This window comes from Leucopleurus acutus (genome assembly GCF_964270905.1).
Source record: "Leucopleurus acutus genome assembly, chromosome: X".
Taxonomy (NCBI): Eukaryota; Metazoa; Chordata; class Mammalia; order Artiodactyla; family Delphinidae; genus Leucopleurus; species Leucopleurus acutus.
In genome coordinates this window covers 83,466,222-83,490,483 of record NC_139148.1, presented here as the reverse complement: position 1 = coordinate 83,490,483, position 24,262 = coordinate 83,466,222, and the positions used below count along the sequence as shown (strand labels likewise).

The 24,262-nt window shown below is 37.2% G+C and overlaps 1 protein-coding gene across 6 annotated transcripts in view; it reads right to left on the bottom strand.

Annotated features, from left to right (window-relative positions):
• Positions 1-24,262, bottom strand: part of DIAPH2 (diaphanous related formin 2) — an 889,270-nt gene that overhangs the window by 595,826 nt on the left and 269,182 nt on the right. For all 6 annotated transcript variants that reach the window (XM_082864620.1, XM_082864622.1, XM_082864621.1 and 3 more), the window contains 4 exons: positions 10,706-10,770; positions 7,325-7,429; positions 2,796-3,107; positions 1,103-1,217 (listed from right to left, as the gene is read on the bottom strand). In XM_082864620.1, coding sequence (XP_082720746.1) covers positions 1,103-1,217; positions 2,796-3,107; positions 7,325-7,429; positions 10,706-10,770 — 597 coding nt within the window. The remainder of the gene's footprint in view (positions 1-1,102; positions 1,218-2,795; positions 3,108-7,324; positions 7,430-10,705; positions 10,771-24,262) is intronic.

Genomic DNA, 24,262 nt, shown 5'->3' with positions numbered 1-24,262 from the left:
TTATAATATATAGTAATGTCTGGAGTCCTTGAAGAATCCTTTAAATGTGAAGTCTAGTAGAGCAAATAAGGGAAGCAAAAGACTTTAATGGCAGGAATTTTCTTAAATGTCAAAACTCTTCAGAATACTCTAATCACCCCAGATTTCTGTATGTGTGTGAGCTTCAATCTACAAGGAACAACAAATATAGTACAAGTACCTCCAGTGCGCAAGATAAGCTAGAAGGGCTGAAAAGGAATAATTTTCACCTCTCTCTCTCTCTCCGTCTCTCTCTCTCTCTGAAGCTTCCAAAATTCACATTCTCACATTCTAAGGCATGTTGTGACAAATCAGACAAATGAATGGTAAAGGAGCTAATTCCAAGGGCATGGGTGTGTGGAGTATATCAATTTCTTAGATGTAAAGATTCACTCAGGCTGAAAAAACTCCTATGCTTAAGTAAGCTATCAATTCTGTGATAATTAGTAAAATAGTAATGTTAAAATGAAATACCAAAAATTCACAAACCACAATGATTAATTATGAGATTGAGAAGTTACCTATATAGTACCAAAATTATGTGTGAAATTCATAAGTGGTTAAGGATCTAATCATAAAGAAGGCACTCAATTATCAAATCTGTAAAATATACTTATTAGGTACCAGATTTTGATATTATTCCAGACAATCTGCTTATAGAAAAAAACTATCAAATTTCCAAAAAAAACCAAATGGATTACTACAAATGTAAGACTACATAAACACGATGGCACCAAACTTACTCAAATTACATTATTTCCTCTTACATGGTGAATCAACAGATTCATCCCCTCTGCTTCTCAGTAAAAATGACAACTTTACAATAGAGGAGTATAAGTTACATATTAAACAATAAAAATAAAACCCATATTTTCAGGTGAATAATAACATTTATGCAAAATAAATTTAACAGGAAAAAAGCTATCCTTCTTTTGCTGCTAGGTAAAATACAGTTAATATGTCAATCTAATTATGTTTGACTCTGCCCAAAAAATTATACATGTACACATTACTAGATTTTTTTAGCAAAGTACTGAATTCAATATATCAGAACAAGAACTCTATATTAAAAAATAAAATATACCTTTTATCTGGGTAGCAAAATTCAGTGCCAATTTTGCAAAGAGATCTGGATTTTCAAACTTCTCCTCCTTAACTTTCAACCAGAAACAGTTCTCAGACAATTCTTTGGGTTCAATCTGAAACAAAAATAACAAAGATAAGTTTCTAAATTATTACTTCATATTTAATTTTTCAAAGAATTCACTTTCACCAAGGTTGAATGATATTACCTGCATTCTTCTACCTACTAAATCAATTTTAGGATCTATCAAAACAGCACTTCTTAAGTAAACATTCATTGGGAAAGTCACAGACTTCTACTAGTGTACAGAAAAATACACAACAGCAACAGGCTATGTATCAAATTACATTTTAAAAAATCTTCTACTGGAAGGAATCTTAAAAATAATTTAGTAAATCCCTCCCCCCAACTTACATACCTTCTTCTTGCTCCTGGATTTTTAACAATGGGGAAACTGAGATTCAGAAAAGTAAATTCCCCATGGTTACAGAAAATAACCATAATAGCTGACACTTACATACCTCCTAAAATGTGTCAGGTACTCTTTTAAGTGATTTCACACATTAACTCATCTCATCTAATCCTCACAATAATCCTTTGAAGTAGGACCTGTTATCATCTCCATGTTAAAGATAAGGAAACCGAGCCCCAGGAAGTCTGAGTGGCTGCCCAAGCTAGTAAATGGCGAAGATGGCTTTCACACCCAGGCAGTGTAGCTCCACAGGATTGTGCTCTCAGCCACTACACTGAAACCCAATATTAGAACTGTGCATTTTCCAGTACATATCATGATGCTTTGTGATATGTAAGTGTCATTACACTATATGCTTAATTGCTAAATTAACATATCATTACATTTACACACACAGATAACTGGGCCAGCAGCTTCTAGGTCCTATAGTTTGGTCGATTGTGCCTAACAAAAAATAACTACATTCCAAAAACATTTATACCTCATTTACTCTTATGAGCAAAGCATAAGTATATGCTTAATTTAAAAAATGATTTAACCATTATTCTGGTCAAACCAATTTAATATGTAGATACTGTCAGATATCACTGTAACTATGTTCTTGGAATAGACATTTCCCCAAATGGTGGCCTGGGTAATTGTAGTTTCATTAGATTAGTTCCCAGTGAATACGGACTGTGTCAATCTTGATAATAAGCTTTTTATAAGACATGTTATTTGATAACAATAAAGCAAAATAACATTCAAAAGAAAAATCTTTCACACATCATATAAAAAAAGTTTATGTCTCTACTGAATACTGTCAGCGATTCCACACTATCTGAAAGTTTAAAACTAAAAAAAACACTAATAATTTTCTAAGAAAAAAATAACTAAGATAAAAAGGCCCATTAATACAAAGATTATATTTAAGAATGTTATAGCAATTAAAGTTAACATTGGTAAAAGAATCAAAATTATTTTTCATATACTATTCTCTAAAACCACTTTCACTTTGATTTTCCTTTTGTCTTCTATGTTAATTTCAAGTTGTCTGTGGAGTTTCCAATTCTCCAGCTATGAAAGATGAACATAAGACGGTGAACTCACAAGCAAAAGCAAAAGAATCAGTGGTCATGTTCTCAATTATTATATCATACTTATAAGTAGCAATACCGTCATTCACACATTAATGAGCAACTATGACTAGACAAAGCCATAAAGCTATAGTCATAGTATTACCTTTGACCAATTGATCCTCTTCATGGACACCTCAGGTTTATATATTTTTTTATGCTTCATTCCATATGGCAGATCAAGTGCTCCCGGAGGAGGAGGAACTCCTCCAAGGGGAGGTGGTGGAGGAGGTCCCCCAAACAAAGGCAGTGGTGATGCTATTCCATGTACCCCAGGTAAAGGAGGTGGAGGAGGAGGGGGACCTCCTCTGGGTAGAGGTGGCGCTGGTGGAGGTGGGGGCGGGGGTGGCCCAGCACCTGGCAATGGAGGAGGTAGAGGAGGGCCTGGAATTCCTGATGAACCTGAGAGTCCATGTCCCTGAAATATAAAATAACCCAATGCTTATTTAAATGCTTACAGTAAAGTATAGTAGCAAAGAAAACTTATCAGTAGACATTTGTGGTTGGGTTGTTTAAGATTTATTTAATTTAGCAACATCTAAGGGCTTAAGAATACATGAAAAAGACTTGCATAGATTTTTGATAAGCATTCTAAACCCTGGATAATGACTAACTCTGCTCATATACTAAGGCTAGGAAAGTTGGCATGCTCAAAGATTTTGTGAAACACTCCTCCAAAATAATGAAAACTTACCTTTCATTATAAGTATATGCAAAGAAGAAGTACTGTATATGGCTTGGGCCTGTTAAGACTAGTCGGTATGAATACGGGATGATTAATACAAAATAACTGATTTAACTCCCTTGGGGCCGATTAGCTTTACACAAAGAGTCTGTCTCATAGCACCAGTAACTTAGCTATCTTCTAATACCAAGAATTAATGCTAAGTAACATCCATTGCATAATAATACAGGTTTATCAATGTTTTTACATCTATTATTTCTTTTCATCCTTATTATAACCCTATAATGTAGGTTGGGTATTTTTATCTCACCGCTTATAGATGAGGAAGCTGTAACTGCAAAGAGGTTCAATGACTAACCAAAGGTCGCACAGTCTGAAATATGATTAAGATTTACATGTGGTTCTTCTCATATCTAAGGCAGTCCTCTTTCCACTACAACAGACTAGCTCCTAACGAATGGGTGTCAGTTGCCTTGAGTGGAATTAATTACAGCTTGCAGTATGAGCAGATTATAACTTATTTCTCCCATCAGAAAAGAACTTCAAGCTCATTCTCTAATAATGATGGATGACAGCTGACGGAGATCACTGCATTCCATATTGTCCACTTTTTGATTATTAATCTGGACCTGTTACTTTAAACCATTACTGATGACAACGGTTTACTTTCCAAAATGAAAATGAATATAAAAGTGAGTTTGTTAATTATAAACACTCCTAAGGAATGTCCTACAAATGAACATGCATCTTCTGTAATTGAGATATAACATTAGACTAACTGAATGAAAAGTTTAAAACTATTAACATGTCTTGGTATAGTGTTATTTTTATTTGGGGAGAAACTCTTCTAATCTTTACTAATAAGAATTTCCTCCACAGACTACTTAATTGAACTAAACAAACTTAGAATTATCGTTACATAATAAATAAGTGGAAGCTTATTTTTGAAACAATCAACTTAAAGGACTGACCCATTTACAAGAATGTTAAAAATTAACAATCACAGGTAAACAGCATCACAGAAATGTTTCTCCTAATATTCAGTGCACACTGTCCACAAATATTTTATTCACACATATGAATGTTTATGTGTGTATATACATATATACAACTAAAGTGTTTATACACTTAAATGACAATCCTCTCCTGGAATGCAATCCCCTCCTGAGATTAGGAAGAAGGATAGGATTAAAATATGCAATTCTTTCTATTTTATTTTTAATGCAGCAAAACTATAGAAAACAGTCTGATTTTTCCAATCTTGATTGAGATAGCAAAGAAATTCTGAGGAAAATTAAAATAATTTTTCTGAAAAGTTCAGTCAATTAGTAATTTACCCTATAAATTTTGTATATAAATGGATTTGTTTAATAATTTGAAAGGTAAAATGTGTATCCCATCATATTTTACATTAATTGACAGCAAAATGAAAGTAATACTTGTTTGTAAACATAAAATTTTGCCTCTATGAGATCATGTTTATGATATAAAACTTGTGTAACCACAAAAATGCTATTACTTTAAAATAGCACTTTTTACTCAAGTTAAATAGATATTTTACAAATTGAATAAAAGTCTCAAATGCCACCAGCCTTAAAATCAAATCATATCAGCCCTTTTCTTCCTTTCTCTGAACAATTAGGAATGGAACAATTAAATGAGACCACAATAGAGTATTGAGAATTGAATACAGCAAATGGACCATTTACTATTTGACACAATTTGGGGTGCACTAGAAAGTACTGTGTGACTCTGCACTTTTCCAGGTCCGTTGATAATAAATAAGCAACTACACAATTAAATGGTAAGGCCCTGTGCTAGGTGCAGTAGGGACTTTAATAAGAGTAAGCACAGGAAGTAAAGACATTGTCCTCAAAGTGTTTATGCTGCAGGGGAAGGGATAAAGCAGGCACACAACCAAATATGATAGGAGTGGTCTACAAAAGTGATATAAAAGTTCAAAGAAATTCCCAGAGTTTTGGGTGACGCTTTCCAAAGGATGTTATACTGAGCTGATCCTTAAAGGAGATGTTTCATTGGCACAGAGGAGCAAGGGAGGGCGTTTCTGAGAGAGAATAACCTAAGTCAGCATTTCTCAACTAAGTTCCATGAACAAACTCTTCTGCAGGAGATGTTAATAGGTGGTCTGAAATAAAGGGTTCTGTGGCTAAATGAGTTTGAGAAAGCTATAGGAAAAAGAGTTCGACAGGTTTCTTTAATGTAGGCCATCTCAGACCCTTTAGTATGCTAATGAAAATGATGAATCTCCAAGAGGAGAATTTCAAGCATACCAAATTTATTGGACTATGGAATGCTTTCCTCATGAAAAACCTATTAGCACCTCTGTAACTAATGTCTGGGAAATGCTGGCCGAAGGAAAAGTGTGGAGACAGTAAATTCTACATGTGAAGGGAGGAGGAAAGGTGACTTAGCTGCAACAGAGGCTGGAGTTAGGGGAGCAGAGACGAGGCTGCAAAGGGGAGATAAGGGAGCCCCAGATAGAAGGTCTTCAAATTCCCGGTAAGGAGATTTTTTCTTCAATCCTGAATGCAACAGGCAACCATTGAACATATTAAAGCCTGGAGTGACAATAATCAGGGCAGTGTTTTAAGAAGATTAATTTGCAACTGACATAAAGCATGAATCTGAAGAGGAAGAGACAACAGGCATGGCAGAAAGTTCGGAAACTATTATAATATTCCAGGCAGGATGGAATGAGAGAGTGGCCCTGGGGGGTTCAGGGTTTTGATGCAAAGAGAAAAAAAGAGAAAGAACTGACAAATACAGTGACCAACTTAATAATCTGTCAGGAGGCAGGGCGGGGAAAAGGCCAGGACAACTCCAGCTTCACAATAAAAAAAAAATTGGTGGTAAAATTTAAACAAATAAGAATGGAGACCAAGCTGGTTTGAGGACAGAGAAGTGACCACAAATAATAGGTTTGATTTCAACATGCAGCAGGACCTGCCCACGCGTAGATCTAATCAAGAGCTGGAAATAGACGACAAACCCAGGGGACTTGACACCTACTAAAAGGTGATATTTGAATTTATGATATTGGATGGGATATTAGTGCAAGGACATACAGAGAAAAAAGAGCAGAGGACAGAACACTGGGGAATGTCATCATTTGGAGGATGAAAACAAAGAGAAACTGAGTTCTGAGATATGTAGAAAACGAAGTCAGATGACACAAAAAAGAGAGATTGAGTGAAAAGAAATTATCAAATATTACAGATAAGTGAAAGAGGCTAGGGGTAAGGCTAAGGCTAAGTGAAAGAGGCTAAGGGTAAGGCTAAGGCCACTGCATTGGGTAATGTGGAGTTCACTGTTGACTTCTGAAGTCACTTTTCAGTAGATTGACAGAAACAGACCTAGTCAATCAACAAACACCCTACTGGGCATCTATGAGGCTAAGAACTAATCTTATGTTTCTTTATATTCATTTAAAAAATATGTTGTGTTGAGAGTATGTAATCAGCTCTAAAATTCAGACACCATAATTAAGATTTTAAGTGTATATGGGAGGTTTTCATCATAGGGAATGTAGGTGGAAATATAAAGTTTACAGATTTTGAAATTATGGTAGTCGAGATATAAAGAGATCTCAAAAAGCTTTAATGAACATTTCCACATTTCTTTTGAAAGAAAATACTATGCATCTAATTTTTCAAATCATTATGAAAATTTCATCTCAAGAAAGAGTTTTGCTTGTGTAATACATTCCATTAAAAATATTCAGGGCACTTTATGCAATGAATGCCATATTTTTATCCAAACATTAAAATGATTTATTGTCCTGGAAAATCAAATCTGTAGTTATTTCAAGTAAAATGGGAAACTACCAGAAAGTCTGCTTCAGGTCACATTTTTTCCTTCACCTAACAAGATAGTTTTCTACCTTCGAACTCAATGTGACATGACACAAAGTCTGTATCTTGTTTTATTACCTGGGTTCGAAGTTGTTGGATTTCTGTTTCAAGCTCTTTGATTTTTTCTTCTCTTTTTTGAAGCTCAGCTTGAGCTTCCTGTCGAGCTGTGAATTCTTCATCGAACTGCAATGATCACCACCATAAATGTACACTTAATAATACAGTTTTGAGAAAGCTTTAAACAACAATATGCATTAAATAAGTGGAGTGTCTTTTGCTTCTTAAATTTCCCAGGCCACTCAGAAAATCAGAGCTCTTGATTATTTTATGGCAATTGAGCACCTCCGTGGGGATGGGGTGGTAGTAAAGAAGAACTATGTCCCCAGCCCAAGGTAAAAAAAAACATTTTCACTTCTGAAAAAAACATACTAAACAAAATTTTAAAAGGGTGGACTAAGAAGGCTCTCTTCATATATAATGGACATTTTTGTGTTTTGTTATTGAAAGTTAGGTTTTAGAATTAATCATGTTTTTTTATTGTTTCATCCCATACTTATAAGTTTATTTAATTAGAAAATGAAACCTAAAAATTAGGAATCAAGCAGTTCAACTCTTTAAAATTATATTTAATCTTGAAAAGAGACTGTACTTTTAGAACGCTCAAACGGACATACATTAATACAAATCAGACTATTTTTATTATAATCTTAATTGTCTAGCATTCAAAAAGTGATGCTCCACAAAATCTGACAGTAGAATGATATACGCTCTAATGGCATTCTCATTCAGCTGGTTAACCAAAACACTTGTATAAAATGTCATAAGAGGGAAAATGAGAGGTTAAATTACAGTGTGCTAAGCCAAAGAGACCATCAGAATGGTGACTATCCATTTACTGCATCCTGCCCAGCACTTACCTCAGTCAGGTGAATACCGCTCATGTCCAGCTATAGAACATTTGCCCTTTATTGTCACTGTCACTTCAAGTTATTTTAGAAGTCTATACATTATTCCAACAATGTTGAATATTATTTATATTTTTAAAAGTGATATATCTTACTGCCAAAAACTGCCTTTAGAGTTTGTGGAACAAGGAAAAAGTGTGTTTACTGTTAATAAATATTCCTCCTCATAGTAGACTTGACCTTTGGAAATTATAAAATGCCATTCAGATCCAGTCTGAAGAAAGAGTGGGTAAGCAAAGTGGATAACAGTGTTTGAGTCAAACCTGCAATACTACTTAATTAATTCTTTTATTCATCACTTGAGTCCTGGGAAAATGTCCCACAGAGGGTGGTCCAAATCGTTTCTAATCTTTACATTTCAAACTTACCCTGATCCTTCAGTATCAGCAAATGACCTTGTTTCCTAGGTCACTGAGAAGATGGAGCTTTTTTGACTTCACTAGTATCCATGTTAAGATTGATCTGAGTCTGCGACTTCCCTGGTGGTGCAGTGGTTAAGACCCTGTGCTCCCAATGCAGGGGGCCTGGATTCGATCCCTGGTCAGGTAACTAGATCCCACATGCATGTCGCAACTAAGAGTTCGCATGCCACAACCAAGGAGCCCATGAGCCGCAATTAAGGAGCCTGCCTGCCGCAACAAAAATCTATTCTAGTAACTGCCACAACTAAGGAGCCCACCTACCGCAACTAAGACCCAGAGCAACCAAATAAATAAATAAATATTTTTTAAAAATTGATCTGATTCTATACTCCCAGCCTCCTTGCCAGTGTTATCTTCTCCTGTGTGCTTCTCAAGCATGCTGTCCACACAAGCACACTACGATTTTGCTCTACAAATGGTTTATTAGTACACTTGCGGAGAGGCACACAAGGCTTCTGCTTGTAATTTAAAATGATCTTAATCCGTAAACCCATAGAGTAGGAATCAGAGAAGCCTGAGATATGTGAGCTGGAAGACTTCTTACAAGTCCACTGACCTTATTCTCTCCTTTTAAGGATGAAAAAATTAAGATCCAAGGAAGAGTAAGTGGCTTAAAGTCACAGCTAATTAGCAGAAACACTGAGATCAGATCTTACAACTACCGCTTCTCATTCTAGCTGTCCCCCTTCATTTTTCTTTTTCTTCATTTTTTTTTTACTACTTTATACTGCCTCTTAGAATCACCCAGAATAAGAGAAGGTACGCAGATAACCACTAGGAGACCATACATGTTTTCATTCTAAATGTTGGTGAGGAGAATAAAGCATCAAACACTGAAACTTCTTTTTTATAATTTCAGGACTCCTTTTCCAATAATAGATGCTTACAGAAATTTTTACCAGATAGATCATCACAATTTGCTCCAGTCTTGTGGTATCTAATCACAGTGCCAGAGAAAAAGAGATCCTAAGATTTTCAAAGGGAATTTTAAATGTGCTACTTAAAACAAGAACATTAGAAATATAAAGGTCTACTAATTGAAGTGTACAGTTTCTTTCACCAATAAAAATGACGGCTTCACACAAACATTTTGTGCTCAAGCTCTTAAAATCTATTCTAGTAACTGAAAGAGCAAAAACATTTCCTCAGATGCCCTGAAGTAACTTCAGTAATACTCTATAATTTCTAGAGTGATAGCAAAAGTGATTATCTAATCTCCAAGGTAAGTCATAACTTTGAAGAGACAGCAATATGTAAGCACTTTATCTTGCTGCCAAAAGACTCAAAACTGTAGAGCTTTTAGACTTGGGCTTCGATCCCTCTCCTTCCACCAAGAGGAGAGAAATACTATACTAATGCTTTATAGGGTCTAAAACCAAACAATGCAACTTCCGGTAGAAGCTCATAAAATTGTAGCTATGCTTTCATGAAATAAGGAAAAGACCATCTGAGATCTAAACAAAATTCAGATATTCATAAAGGTGGCATTTACATAAAGCATTACACAAAGAAAGGGGAACCTCAAATTCCACCAAGACTACATACATGGAGTAGCAGCATCACTTTAAAAATGATAATTACAAAATTCAAAGAAGATAAGTCTAAGCAGAGAGAGACAAAGAGAAAGAAAATATTGTATCATTCTGTTTCTATCAATAGCACTGATTTAAAGAACATAACAGATAAGATTAGCTAAACATCTCCACAGTTCTCCAAGGAGCTAACTACTGTTAAGTGACAGCTGCAGGAAAGCAATGGGGGGATGTGTTTTGGTTGACCATTTCAAACTATATGCTTCCAGCAACCTAATTTTATTTCATTTATCACTTTAGTAGAATATGGTTAGTGTTTTTCTTCCATAATGGATTAAAGGTGATGAGCAGGGAACAGTAGCAACCTTATCTTATTGGGAAAGAAACCAATATTCTGTGGTGGTGTCTGAATCCAGAAACATAAAGAACTATATAACTAAAACAACATTTATAAGACCTCGCATAAGGAAACAAGGTAGAATATGTATTGTGATTACATTTTACATTTCATAATTACGGCTAATATTTGATAAGTCTTACCTTCTTTGAAAATTCTGCTGCTTTTTGTTCACTTTCTTCAACTTTTGCCTTGTTCACACAAGAATCTATTAAGATTGATGAAAAATGATTAGAAATTATTGCATTGGATCACTAGGCAAATGACGGCTACCAGCCTATAATTCTACTATGTAAACTATCATTTTTATGTCAATTGCTGTTAGAGGGAAATTGACCTATACTGCATGTAAAACATAAACTACCAGGTTTCTTTTGTATACTAACTGAATTCAATGATGGTATCGTTGAGGCACAAAACCAAGCATCCAAGAATATATTTGACTCAATCATCATCATTTTAAAGGTATTCCATTATTTACCAAATTTAACAATTATAAAACTCTTTAAAATTTTTTTGTAGTTTATTATGGGAGGAGAACTGCCAAAGAATCTATGTTATGCTTAAGATTATTAAAGATCTGGGACTTCCCTGGTGGTCCAGTGGTAAAGAATCCGCCTTACAAAGCAGGGGACTCGGGTTCAATCCCTCGTCAGGGAACTAAGATCCCACATGCTGCAGGGCAACTAAGCCCACGCACCACAACTACTGAGCTCCTGCGCCTCAGCTAGAGCCCGCGTGCTGCAAACGACAGAGCCCAGGTGCTCTGGAACCCGTGCGCCACAACTAAAGAGCCAACGCACCTTGGAGTCTGCACACCACAACGAGAGAAAAGAAAACCTGCACGCCACAACTCGAGAGAAGCCCACGCGATGCAGTGAAGAGCCCGCGCCACAACGAAGAGCTTGTGCCACAACAAAAGATCCCACATGCCTCAACGAAGATCCCACATGCCACAACAAAGACCCAATGCAGCCAAAAATTTTTAAAAATAAAATAATTTTTTTAAAAAAAATCAACAAGCTCATCTTAAAATATCATATTAAAAAAAAAGATTATTAAGGGTCAAAATGGCCCTTAAAATAAGGCTACAGGGGAAGATACAATAACATTCAATAATTCAGGCTTCCTAAAGAAAGATTTCACTTGAACAACTTCTGAACAGGGGCAGAATATAGTATTACGTAAATAAGAAAACAAACATCAAACTTCTCAGGTCTAATCAAACACTCTAAAATATAAATAAGTGAAGAACCTCTTTTGGGAAATATTCTCAATACTGTATACACAGTTTATTCTGTATACCTATACCTAGCCATCCTATACCTATTTATTTACCTAAAAGAAATGAAAGCATATGTTTATAACCAGAATTGTATGTGAATGCTCATAGCAGCTTTATTTATAATAGCTAAAACCAAGAAATAATCCAAATGTCCATCAACAAGTAAATGTATAAACAGATTGTGCTACATCGATATACTGTAAAAGTACTCAGTTATGAAAACAAATGATACATGCCACTACCACAACACAAATGAACCTCAAAATAATTATGCTGAATGAAAAAAGTCAGCAAAGAAAGGACATGCTGTATGTTTCCATTTACATAAAATTTTAGAAAATAAAACTAGTCTATACCAAGAGAAGATCAGTGATTGTCTCACTATGGGGAGAAGGGGGAAGCATGGGAAGAAGACTACAAATGAGAATGCAGAAATTTTAGGGGGTGACAGAGATGCTTATTATCTTTTATTTTAATTTTATTTATTTTCTTATACAGCAGGTGCTTATCAGTTATCCATTTTATACATATTAGTGTATACATGTCAATCCCAATCTCCCAATTCAGAACACCAACACCCCCCCCCGCAAATTTTCCCCAGCTGGTGTCCATACGTTTGTCCTCTACATCTGTGTCTCAATTTCTGCCCTGCAAACCAGTTTGTCTGTACCATTTTTCTAGGTTCCACATATATGCGTTAATATACGATATTTGTTTTTCTCTTTCTGACTTACTTCACTCTGTATGACAGTCTCTAGATCCATCCACGTCTCTACAAATGAGCCAATTTCATTCCTTTTTATGGCCAAGTAATATTTCATTGTATATATATACATATACCACATTTCTTTATCCTTTCGTCTGTCAATGGGCATTTAGGTTGCTTCCATGACATGGCTATTGTAAATAGGGCTTCAGCAAACATTGCAGTGCATGTGTATTTTTGAATAATGGTTTTCTCTGGGTATATGCCCAGTAGTGGCATCGCCGGATCATATGGTAATTCTATTTTTAGTTCTTTAAGGAACCTCCATACTGTTCTCCATAGTGGCTGTATCAATTTACATTTCCACCAACAGTGCAAGAGGGTTCCCTTTTCTCCACACCCTCTCCAGCATTTGTTGTTTGTACATTTTCTGATGATGCCCATCCTAACTAGTGTGAGGTGACACATTGTAGTTTTGATTTGCATTTCTCTAATAGTTAGTGATGTTGAGCAGCTTTTCATGTGGTTCTTGGCCATCTGTACGCCTCCTTTGGAGAAATGAGTATTTAAGTCTTCTGCCCATTTTTTGACTGCCTGTTTGTTTTTTTTAATATTGAGCTGCATGAACTGTATATATATCTTGGAGATTACTCCGATGTCCACTGATTTGTTTGCAAATATTTTCTCACATTCTGAGGGTTGACTTTCATCTTGTCTGTAGTTTCTATTGCTTTGCAAAAGATTTTAAGTTTCATTAGGTCCCATTTGTTTATTTTTGTTTTTATTTCCATTACTCTAGGAGGTGGATCAAAAAAGATCTTGCTGTGATTTATCTCAAAGAGTGTTCTGCCTATGTTTTCCTCTAAGAGTTTGATAGTGTCTGGCTTTACATTTAGGTCTTTAATCCATTTTAAGTGTATTTTTGTGTATGGTGTTATGGAGTGTTCTAATTTCATTGTTTTACATGTAGCTGTCCAGTTTTCCCAGCACCACTTACTGAAGAGACTGTGTTTTCTCCATTGTATATCCTTGCCTCCTTTGTCATAGATCAGTAGACCATAGGTGCGTGGGTTTTTCTCTGGGCTTTCTATCCTGTTCCATTGATCTATATTAGTGTTTTTGTGCCAGTACCATAATCTCTTGATTACTGTAGCTTTGTAGTATAGTCAGTCTGAAGTCAGGGAGTCTGATTCCTCCAGCTCCGTTATTTCCCCTCAACACTGCTTTGGCTATTCGGGGTCCTTTGTGTCTCCATACAAATTTTAAGATTTTTTCTTCTAGTTCTGTAAAAAATGCCATTGGTAATTTGATAGGGATTGCACTGACTCTGTACATTGCTTTGCGCAGTACAGTCATTTTCACAATATTGATTCTTCTAATCCAAGAACATGGTATATCTCTCTATCTGTTGATATCATTTTAATATCCTTCATCAGTGCCTTATAGTTTTCTGCATACAGGTCTTTTGTCTCCCTAAGTAGGTTTATTCCTAGGTATTTTATTCTTTTTGTTGCAATGGGAAATGGGAGTGTATCCTTAAATTCTCTTTCAGATTTTTCATCATTAGTGTATAGGAATGCAAGACATCTCTGTGCATTAATTTTGTATCCTGCAACTTTACCAAATTCATTGATTAGCTCTAGTAGTTTTCTGGCGGCATCTTTAGGATTCTCTATGTACAGTATCAGGTCATCTGCAAACAGTGACAGTTTTACTTCTTCTTTTCCAATTTGTCTTCCTTTTATTTCTTTTTTTCTCTGATTACCATGGCCAGGACTTCCAAAACTATGTTGCATAATAGTGGCAAGAGTGGACATCCTTGTCTTGTTCCTGATCTTAGAGGAAATGCTTTCAGTTTTTCACCATTGAGAATGATATTAGCTGTGGGTTTGTCATATATGGCCTTTATTATGTTGAGGTAGGTTCCCTCTACACCCACTTTCTGGAGAGTTTTTATCAAAAATCGGTGTTGAATTTTGTGAAAAGCATTTTCTGCATCTACTGAGATGATTATATGGTTTTTATTCTTCAATTTGTTAATATGGTGTATCACATTGATTGATCTGCGTATATTGAAGAATCCTTGCATCCCTGGGATAAATCCCACTTGATCATGCTGTATGATCCTTTTAAAGTCTTGTTGGATTTTGTTTGCTAGCATTTTGTTGAGGATTTTAGCATCTATATTCATCAGTGATATTGGTCTGTAATTTTCTTTATTTGTAGTGTTTTTGTCTGGTTCTGGTATCAGGGTGATGGTGGCCTTGTAGAATGAGTTTGGGAGTGTTCCTTCCTCTGCAAATTTTTGGAGGAGTTTGAGAAGGATGGGTGTTAGCTCGTCTCTAAATGTTTGATAGAATTCACCTGTGAAGCCATCTGGTCCTGGACTTTTGTTTGTTGCAAGATTTTTAATCACAGTTTCAATTTCAGTACTTGTGATTGGCCTGTTCATATTTTCTATTTCTTCCTGGTTCAGTCTTGGAAAGTTATACCTTTCTAAGAATTTGTCCATTTCTTCCAGATTGTCCATTTTATAGGAATAAAGTTGCTTGTAGTAGTCTCTTAGGATGCTCTGTATTTCTGTGATGTCTGTTGTAACTTCCCCTTTTTCATTTTTAATTTTATTGATTTGAGTCCTCTCCCTCTTTTTCTTGATAAGTCTGGCTAATGCTTTATGAATTTTGTTTATCTTCTCAAAGAACCAGCTTTTAGTTTTATTGATCTTTGCTATTGTTTTCTTTGTTTCTGTTTCATTTATTTCTGCTCTGATCTTTATGATTTCTTTCCTTCTACTAACTTTGGGTTTTCTTTGTTCTTCTTTCTCTAGTTCCTTTAGGTGTAAGGTTAGATTGTTTACTTGAGATTTTACTTGTTTCTTATGGTAGGCTTGTATTGCTATAAACTTCCCTCATATAACTGATTTTGCTGCATCCCATAGGTTTTGGAGCATCGTATTTTGGTTATTATTTGTTTCTAGGTATTGTCTGATTTCCCCTTTAATTTCTTCAGTGAACTCTTCGTTATTTAGTAACGTAATGTTTATCCTCCATGTGTTTGTGTTTTTGACGTTTTTTTCCCTGTGACTGATTTCTAGTCTCATAGCATTGTGGTCAGAAAAGATGCTTGATATGATTTCAATTTTCTTAAATTTACTAAGGCATGATTTGTGACCCAAGATGTGATCTATCCTGGAAAATGTTCCATGAGCACTTGAGAAGACAGTGTAACCTGCTGTTTTTGGTTGGAATTTCTTATAAATATTAATTAAATCTATCTGGTCTACTGTGTCATTTAAAACTTGTGTTTCCTTATTAATTTTCTGTTTGGATGATCTGTCTATTGGTGTGAGGTGTTAAAGTCTCCCACAATTCTTGTGTAGCTGTCGATTTCCTCTTTTATAGCTGTTAGCAGTTGCCTTATGCATTGAGATGCTCCCATGTTGGGTGCATATATATTTATAATTGTTATATCTTCTTCTTGGATTGATCCCTTGATTATTATGTAGTGTCCTTCCTTGTTTCTTGTAACATTCCTTAAAGTCTATTTTATCTGATATGAGTATTGGGACTCCAGGTTTCTTTTGATTTCCATTTGCATGGAATATCTTTTTCCATCCCCTCACTTTCAGTCTGTATGTGCCCCTAGGTCTGCAGTGGGTCTCCTCTAGACAGCATACATATGGGTCTTGTGTTTGTATCTATTCAGTGAGCCTGAGCCTGGTTGGAGCATTTAATCCATTCATGTTTAAGGTAATTATCGATATGTATGTTCCTATTACCATTTTCTTAATTGTTTCAGGCTTGTTTTTGTAGGTCCTTTTCTTCTCTTGTGTTTCCCACTTAGAGAAGTTCCTTTAGTATTTGTTGTAGAGATAGTTTGGTGGTGCTGAATTCTCTTAGCTTTTGCTTATCTGTAAAGCTTTTGATTTCTCTGTCGAATCTGAATGAGATCCTTGCTGCTTAGAGTAATCTTGGTTGTAGGCCTTCCCTTTCATCACTTTCAATATGTCATGCTATTCTTTTCTGGCTTGTAGAGTTTCTGCTGAGAAAGCAGCTGTTAACCTTATGGGAGTTCCCTTGTATGTTATTTTTCCCTTGTTGCTTTCAATAATTTTTCCTTGTCTTTAATTTTTGTCAATTTGATTACTATGTGTCTTGGCGTGTTTCTCCTTGGGTTTATCATGCCCTGGACGCTCTGCACTTTCTGGGTTTGGGTGGCTATTTCCTTTTTTTGTTAGGGAAGTTTTCGATTATAATCTCTTCAAATATTTTCTTGGGTCCTTTCTCTCTTCTCCTTCTGGGACCCCTATAATGCCAATGTTGCTGCATTTAATGTTGTCCCAGAGGTCTCTTAGGCTGTCTTCATTTCTTTTCATTCTTTTTTCTTTATTCTATTCCATGGCAGTGAATTCCACCATTCTGTCTTCCAGGTCACTTAACTGTTCTTCTGCCTCAGTTATTCTGCTACTGATTGCTTCTAGTGTATTTTTCATTTCAGTTATTGTATTGTTCATCTCTGTTTGTTTGTTCTTTAATTCTTCTAGGTGTTTGTTCTTTAATTCTTCTAGGTCTTTGTTAAACATTTCTTGCATCTTCTAGATCTTTGCCTCCATTCTTTTTCTGAGGTCCTGAATCATCTTCACTATCATTATTCTGAATTATATTTCTGGAAGGTTGCCTATCTCAACTTCATCTAGTTGTTCTTCTGGGGTTTTATCTTGTTCCTTCATTTGGTACATAGTCCTCTGCCTTTTCATCTTGTCTGTGTTTCTGTGAATGTGGTTTTTGTTCCACAGGCTGCAGGATTGTAGTTCTTCTTGCTTCTGTTGTCTGCCCTCTGGTGGATGAGGCTATCTAAGAGGCTTGAGCAAGTTTTCTGATGGGAGGGAGTGGTGGTGGGTAGAGCTGGGGGTTGCTCCGGTGGGCAGAGCTCAGTAAAACTGTAATCGCTTGTCTGCTGATGGGTGGGGCTTGGTTCCCTCCCTGTTAGTTGTTTTGCCTGAGGCGACCCAACACTGGAGCGTACTTTGGCTCTTTGGTGGGGCTAATGACAGACTCTGGGAGGGCTCACAGCAAGGAGTACTTCCCAGAACTTCTGCTGTCAGTGTCCTTGTCCTCAGGGCGAGACATAGCCACCCCCTGCCTCTGCAGAAGAGCCTCCGACACTAGCAGGTAGCTCTGGTTCAGTTTCCTATGGGGTCATTGCTCCTTCCCCTGGTTCCCGATGTGCACACTACTTTGTGTATGCCCTCCAAGAGTGGAGTCTCTGTTTCCCCCAACCATATTGAAGTCCTGCAATCAAATCCCGCTAGCCTTCAAAGTCTGGTTCTCTAGGAATTCCTCCTCCTGTTGCTGGACCCCCAGGTTGGGAAGCCTGACGTGGGCCTCAGAACCTTTCCTCCAGTGGGTGGATTTCTGCGATATAAGTGTTCTCCAGTTTGTGAGTCACCCACCAAGCAGTTATGGGATTTGATTTTATTGTGATTCCTCCCATCCTACTGTCTCATTGTGGCTTCTCCTTTGTCTTTGGATGTGGGATATCTTTTCTGGTGAGTTGCAGTGTCTTCCTGTGGATGACTGGTCAGCAGTTAGTTGTGATTCCAGTGCTCTCACAAGAGGGAGTGAGAGCACGTCCTTCTACTCCACCATCTTGAAATGTTTATTATCTTGACTGTGATGATGGTTTTAAACGTAGACACAAATATCAAAATTTATCAAATTTTATAATTTAAATATAGGTCATTTTTCTTATACGACGTATACCACAATATTTTTTTCTTTGCTCTAAAGAACTTTGTGGCTGAAATAAGGTAACTAAGGAAGAAACTGGGAAATGATGAGATCAAAGCGGCACCAGATCTGTGCAGTACTGGCACTGGTTGGTAATAATTTTGATTAAAGTTTCATTGGGAGAGGGACCTTGAAGATGGCTGAGGAGTAAGATGTGGAGATCACCTTCCTCCCGACAAATACATCAAAAATACATCTACATGTGGAACAACTCCTACAGAACACCTACTGAATGTTGGCAGAAAGCCTCAGACTTCCCAAAAGGCAAGGAAATCCCCAGGTAACTGGATAGGGTAAAAGAAAAAAGAAAAAAACACAGACAATAGGGACAGGACATGCACCTTTGGGAGGAAGCTGTGAATGAGAAAAAGTTTCCACCCACTATGAAGCCCCTTCACTGGCAGAGATGGGGGGTGGCGGAGGGAAGATTCAGAGCCACAGAGGAGAGTGCAGCAACAGGGGTGAAGAGGGCAAAGTGGAGAGATTCCTGCACAGAGGATAAGTGCCGACCAGCACTCACCAGCCTGAGAGGCTTGTCTGATCACCCGTTAGGGCAGGTGTGGGCAGGGAGCTGAGGCTCTGGCTTCAGAGGTCAGATCCCAGGGAGAGGACTTGGGTTGGCTTCGTGAACACAGCTTGAAGGGGGCTAGTGCACCACAGCGAGCTGGGAGGGAGTCTGGATAAAAGTCTGGACCCGCCTAAGAGACAAGAGACCACTGTTTCACAAGGAGAGGGGATTCCTTCCCTGTCTGCCCACAGAAGGCAGAGCACCACCTAAACGAGCTCCAGAGACAGGAGTGAGCCACAGCTATCAGATCAGACACGAGACATGGGCATGAAACACTAACACTGCTGCTGCAGCCACCAAGAGTCCTGTGTGCAAGCACAGGTCGTTATCCACAGCCCCCCAGGAGCCTGTGCAGCACGCCACCGCCAGGGTCCCGTGATCCAGGACAAGTTCCCCGGGAGAACACAAGGTGCGCCTCAGGCTCCTGCAATGTCACGCTGGCTTCTGCCGCCACAGGCTCGCCCCACATTCCAATTATAACTACCGTACCGCTGCCTCCCCCCTGGCCTGAATGAGAAAGAGGCACCTAATCAGCCGATGCTTTACCCCAGCCTGCCTGGGCGGAAACAGATGCCTGAGGGTGACCTACACAGACAAGTAGGGCCAAAAGCAAAGCTGAACACTAGGAAATCTGAGAATAAAGAAGAGGAAGGGAAGTTTCTCAGTGCAGCCTCAGGAGCAGCGGATTAAATCCCCACCATCAACTTGATATACCCTGCTTCTGTGGAATACCTGAATAGAAAACAAACCTTCCCAAAATTGAGGCCATGGACTTTGCGAAAAACTGGAGCTTGGGGTTTGCTGTTGTGACCGATTTGCTTCTGATTTTTATGTTTATCTTAGCTTAGCTGTTAGCACTTTTTATCATTGGTGGATTTCTTTATTGGTTTGGCTGCTGTCTTCTTTATTCTTTTAGTATTATTATTATTTTTTCTTTCTTTTTTTCTTCCTTTTCTTCTGAGCCATGTAGCTGACAGGGTCTTGGTGCTCCGGCCTGGGGTCAGGCCTGAGACTCTGAGGTGGGAGAACAGAGTTCAGGACACTGGACCACCAGAGACCTCCCGGCCCAATGTAGTATCAACTGGCGAGAGCTCTCCCAGAGACCTCCATCTCAATGCTAAGACCCAGCTCCACCCAACGGCCAGCAAGCTCCAGTGCTGGAGCCCCATGCCAAATAACTAGCAAGACAGGAACACAACCCCAGCCATTAGCAGAGAGACTTCCTAAAATCATAATAAATTCACAGACACCCCAAAACACACCATGAGATGCGGCCCTGCCCCCAGAAAGACAAAATCCAGCCCCACCCACCAAAACACAGGCAACAGTCCCCTGCACCAGAAAACCTACACAAACTACTGAACCAACCTCACTCACTGGGGTCAGGCACCAAGAACAACGGGAACTACAAACCTGCAGCCTGTGAAAAGGAGACCCCAAACACAGTAAGTTAACCAAAATGAGAAGACAAAGAAATACGAAGCAGATTAAGGACAAGGTAAAAACCCAAAAGGCCAAATAAATGAAGAGGAAATAGGCAGTCTACCTGAAAAAGAATTCATAGCAAGTATAGTAAAGATGATCCAAAATACTCAAAATAGAATGGAGCAAATACAAGAAACGTTTAACAAGGACCTAGAAGAAATAAAGAACAAACAAACAATGATGAACAACACAATAAATAAAATTAAAAATTCTCTAGAAGTAATCAGTAGCAGAATACCTGAGTCAGAAGAACAGATAAATGACCTGGACGATAAAACAGTGGAAATAACTACTGCAGAGCAGAATAAAGAAAAAAGAATGACAAGAATTGAGGACAGTCTCAGAGATCTCTGGGACAACATTAAATGCACCAACATTCAAATTACAGGGGTCCCAGAAGAAGAAGAGAAAAACAAAGGGACTGAGAAATATTTGAAGAGATTATAGTTGAAAACTTCCCTAATATGGGAAAGGAAATAGTCAATCAAGTCCAGGAAGCACAGAGAGTCCCATACAGGATAAATTTAAGAAGAAACATGCCAAGATACATATTAATCAAACTATCAAAAATTAAACACAAAGAAAAACATATTAAAAGCAGCAAGGGAAAACAACAAATAACATAGAAGGGAATCCCCATAAGGTTAAGAGCTGACCTTTCATCAGAAACTCTGCAAGCCAGAAGGGAGTGACAGGACATATTTAAAGTGATGAAAGGGAAAAACCTACAAGAAAGATTACTCTACCCAGCAAGGATCTCATTCAGATTTGACAGACAAAGTAAAACCATTACAGACAAGCAAAAGTTAAGTGAATTCAGCACCAACAAACTAACTTTACAACAAATGCGAAAGGAACTTCTCTAGGCAGGAAACACAAGAGAAAAAAAAGACCTACAATAACAAATGCAAAACAATTAAGAAAATGGTAATAGGAACATACATATTGATAATTACCTTAAATGTAAATGGATTAAATGCTCCCACCAAAAGACACAGACTGTCTGAATGGATACAAAAACAAGACCCATATGTATGCTGTCTACAAGAGACCCACTTCAGACCTAGGGACACATACAGACTGAAAGTGACGGGATCGAAAAACATATTCCATGCAAATGGAAATCAAAACAAAGCTGGAGTAGCAATTCTCATATCAGACAAAATAGACTTTAAAATAAAGACTATTACAAAAGAAAAGCAAAACACTACATAAATGGTCAAGGGATCAATCCAAGAAGACGACATAACAGTTGTAAATATTTATGCACCCAACATAGGAGCACCTCAATACATAAGGCAAATGCTAACAGCCATAAAAGGGGAAATCAACAGTAACACAATCATAGTAGGGAACTTTAACACTCCACTTTCACCTATGGACAGATCATCCAAAATGAAAATAAATAAGGAAACACAAGCTTTAAATGACACATTAAACAAGATGGACTTAATTAATATTTATAGGACATTCCATCCAAAAACAACAGAATACACTTTCTTCTCAAGTGCTCATGGAACATTCCCCAAGATACATCATACCTTGGGTCACAGATCAAGCGTTGGTAAATTTAAGAAAATTGAAATCATATCAATTATCTTTTCCAACCACAACATTATGAGACTAAATATCAATTACAGGAAAAAAACTGTAAAAAATACAAACACATGGAAGATAAACAATACACTACTAAATAACCAAGAGATCACTGAAGAAATCAAAGAGGAAATCAAAAAATACCTAGAAACAAATGACAATTAAAACATGATGACCCCAAACCTATGGGATGCAGCAAAAGCTGTTCTAAGAGGGAAGTATATCCCAATACAAGCCTAACTCAGGAAACAAGGAAAATCTCAAATAAACAATGTAACCTCACACCTAAAGCAATTAGAGAAGGAAGAACAAAAACTCTAAAGTTAGCAGAAGGAAAGAAATCATAAAGATCAGATCAGAAATAAATGAAAAAGAAATGAAGGAAACAATAGCAAAGATCAATAAAACTAAAAGCTGGCTCTTTGGGAAGATAAACAAAATTGAAAAACCATTAGCCAGACTCATCAATAAAAAAAGAGAGAAGACTCAAATCAACAGAACTAGAAATGAAAATGGAGAAGTAACAACTGACACTGCAGAAATACAAAGGATCATGAGAGATTACTACAAGCAATGATATGTGAATAAAATGCACAACCTGGAAGAAATGGACAAATTCTTAGAAGAGCACAACCAACCAATACTTAACCAGGAAGAAACAGAAATTACAAACGGACCAATCACAAGCACTGAAATTGAAACTCTGATTAAAAATCTTCCAAAAATAAAAGCCCAGGACCGGATGGCTTCACAGGCGAATTCTATCAAACATTTAGAGAAGAGTTAACACCTATTCTTCTCAAACTCTTCCAAAATATAGCAGAGGGAGGAACACTCCCAAACTCATTCTACGAGGCCACCATCACCCTGATACCAAAACCAGACAAAGACGTCACAAAGAAAGAGAACTACAGGCCAATATCACTGATGAACATAGATGCAAAAATCCTCAACAAAATACTAGCAAACAGAATCCAACAGCACATTAAAAGGATCATACACCATGATCAGGTGGGGTTTATCCCAGGAGTGCAAGGATTCTTCAATATACACAAATCATTCAACGTGATACACCATATTAACAAACTGGATAAAAAGGATATGATAATCTCAACAGATGAAGAAAAAGCTTTTGAGAAAATTCAACACCCATTTATGATAAAAACTCTCCTGAAAGTAGGCATAGAGGGAACCTACTTCGACACAATAAAGGCCATATATGACATACTCACAGCTAACATCATTCTCAATGGTGAAAAACTGAAACCATTCCCTCTAAGATCAGGAAGCAGACAAGGTTGCCCACACTCACCACTATTATTCAACATAGTTTTGGAAGTTTTAGCCACAGCAATCAAAGAAGACAAAGACGTAAAAGGAATACAAATTGGAAAAGAAGAAGTAAAACTGTCACTGTTTGCAAGTGACATGATACTATACACAGAGAATCCTAAAGATGCTACCAGAAAACTACTAGAGCCAATCAAGGAATCTGGTAAAGTAGCAGGATACAAAATTAATGCACAGAAATCTCTTGCATTCCTATACACTAATGATGAAAAATCTGAAAGAGAAATTAAGGAAACACTCCCATTTACCACTGCAACAAAAAGAATAACATACCTAGGAATAAACCTACCTAAGGAGACAAAAGACCTGTAGGCAGAAAACTATAAGACACTGATGAAAGAAATTAAAGAGAATACAAACACATGGAGAGATACACCATGATCTTGGATTGGAAGAATCAATATTGTGAAAATGACTATACTACCCAAAGCAATCCAGTGATTCAATGCAATCCGTATCAAACTACCAATGGCATTTTTCACAGAACTAGAACAAAAAAATTCACAATTTGTATGGAAACACAAAAGACCCTGAATAGCCTAAGGAATCTTGAGAAAGAAAAATGGAGCTGGAGAAATTAGGCTCCCTGACTTCAGACTATACTACAAAGCTACAGTAATCAAGGCAGTATGATATTGGCACAAAAAGAGAAATATAGCTCAATGGAACAGGATAGAAAGCCCAGAGATAAACCCACACATATATGATCACCTTATCATTGATAAGAGGCAAGAACGTACAATGGAGAAAAGACAGCCTCTTCAATAAGTGGTGCTGGGAAAACTGGACAGCTACATGTAAAAGAATGATACTAGAACACTCCCTAACACCATACACAAAAATAAACTCAAAATGGATTAAAGACTTAAATGTAAGGCCAGACACTATACGATTCTTAGAGGAAAACATAGGCTGAACACT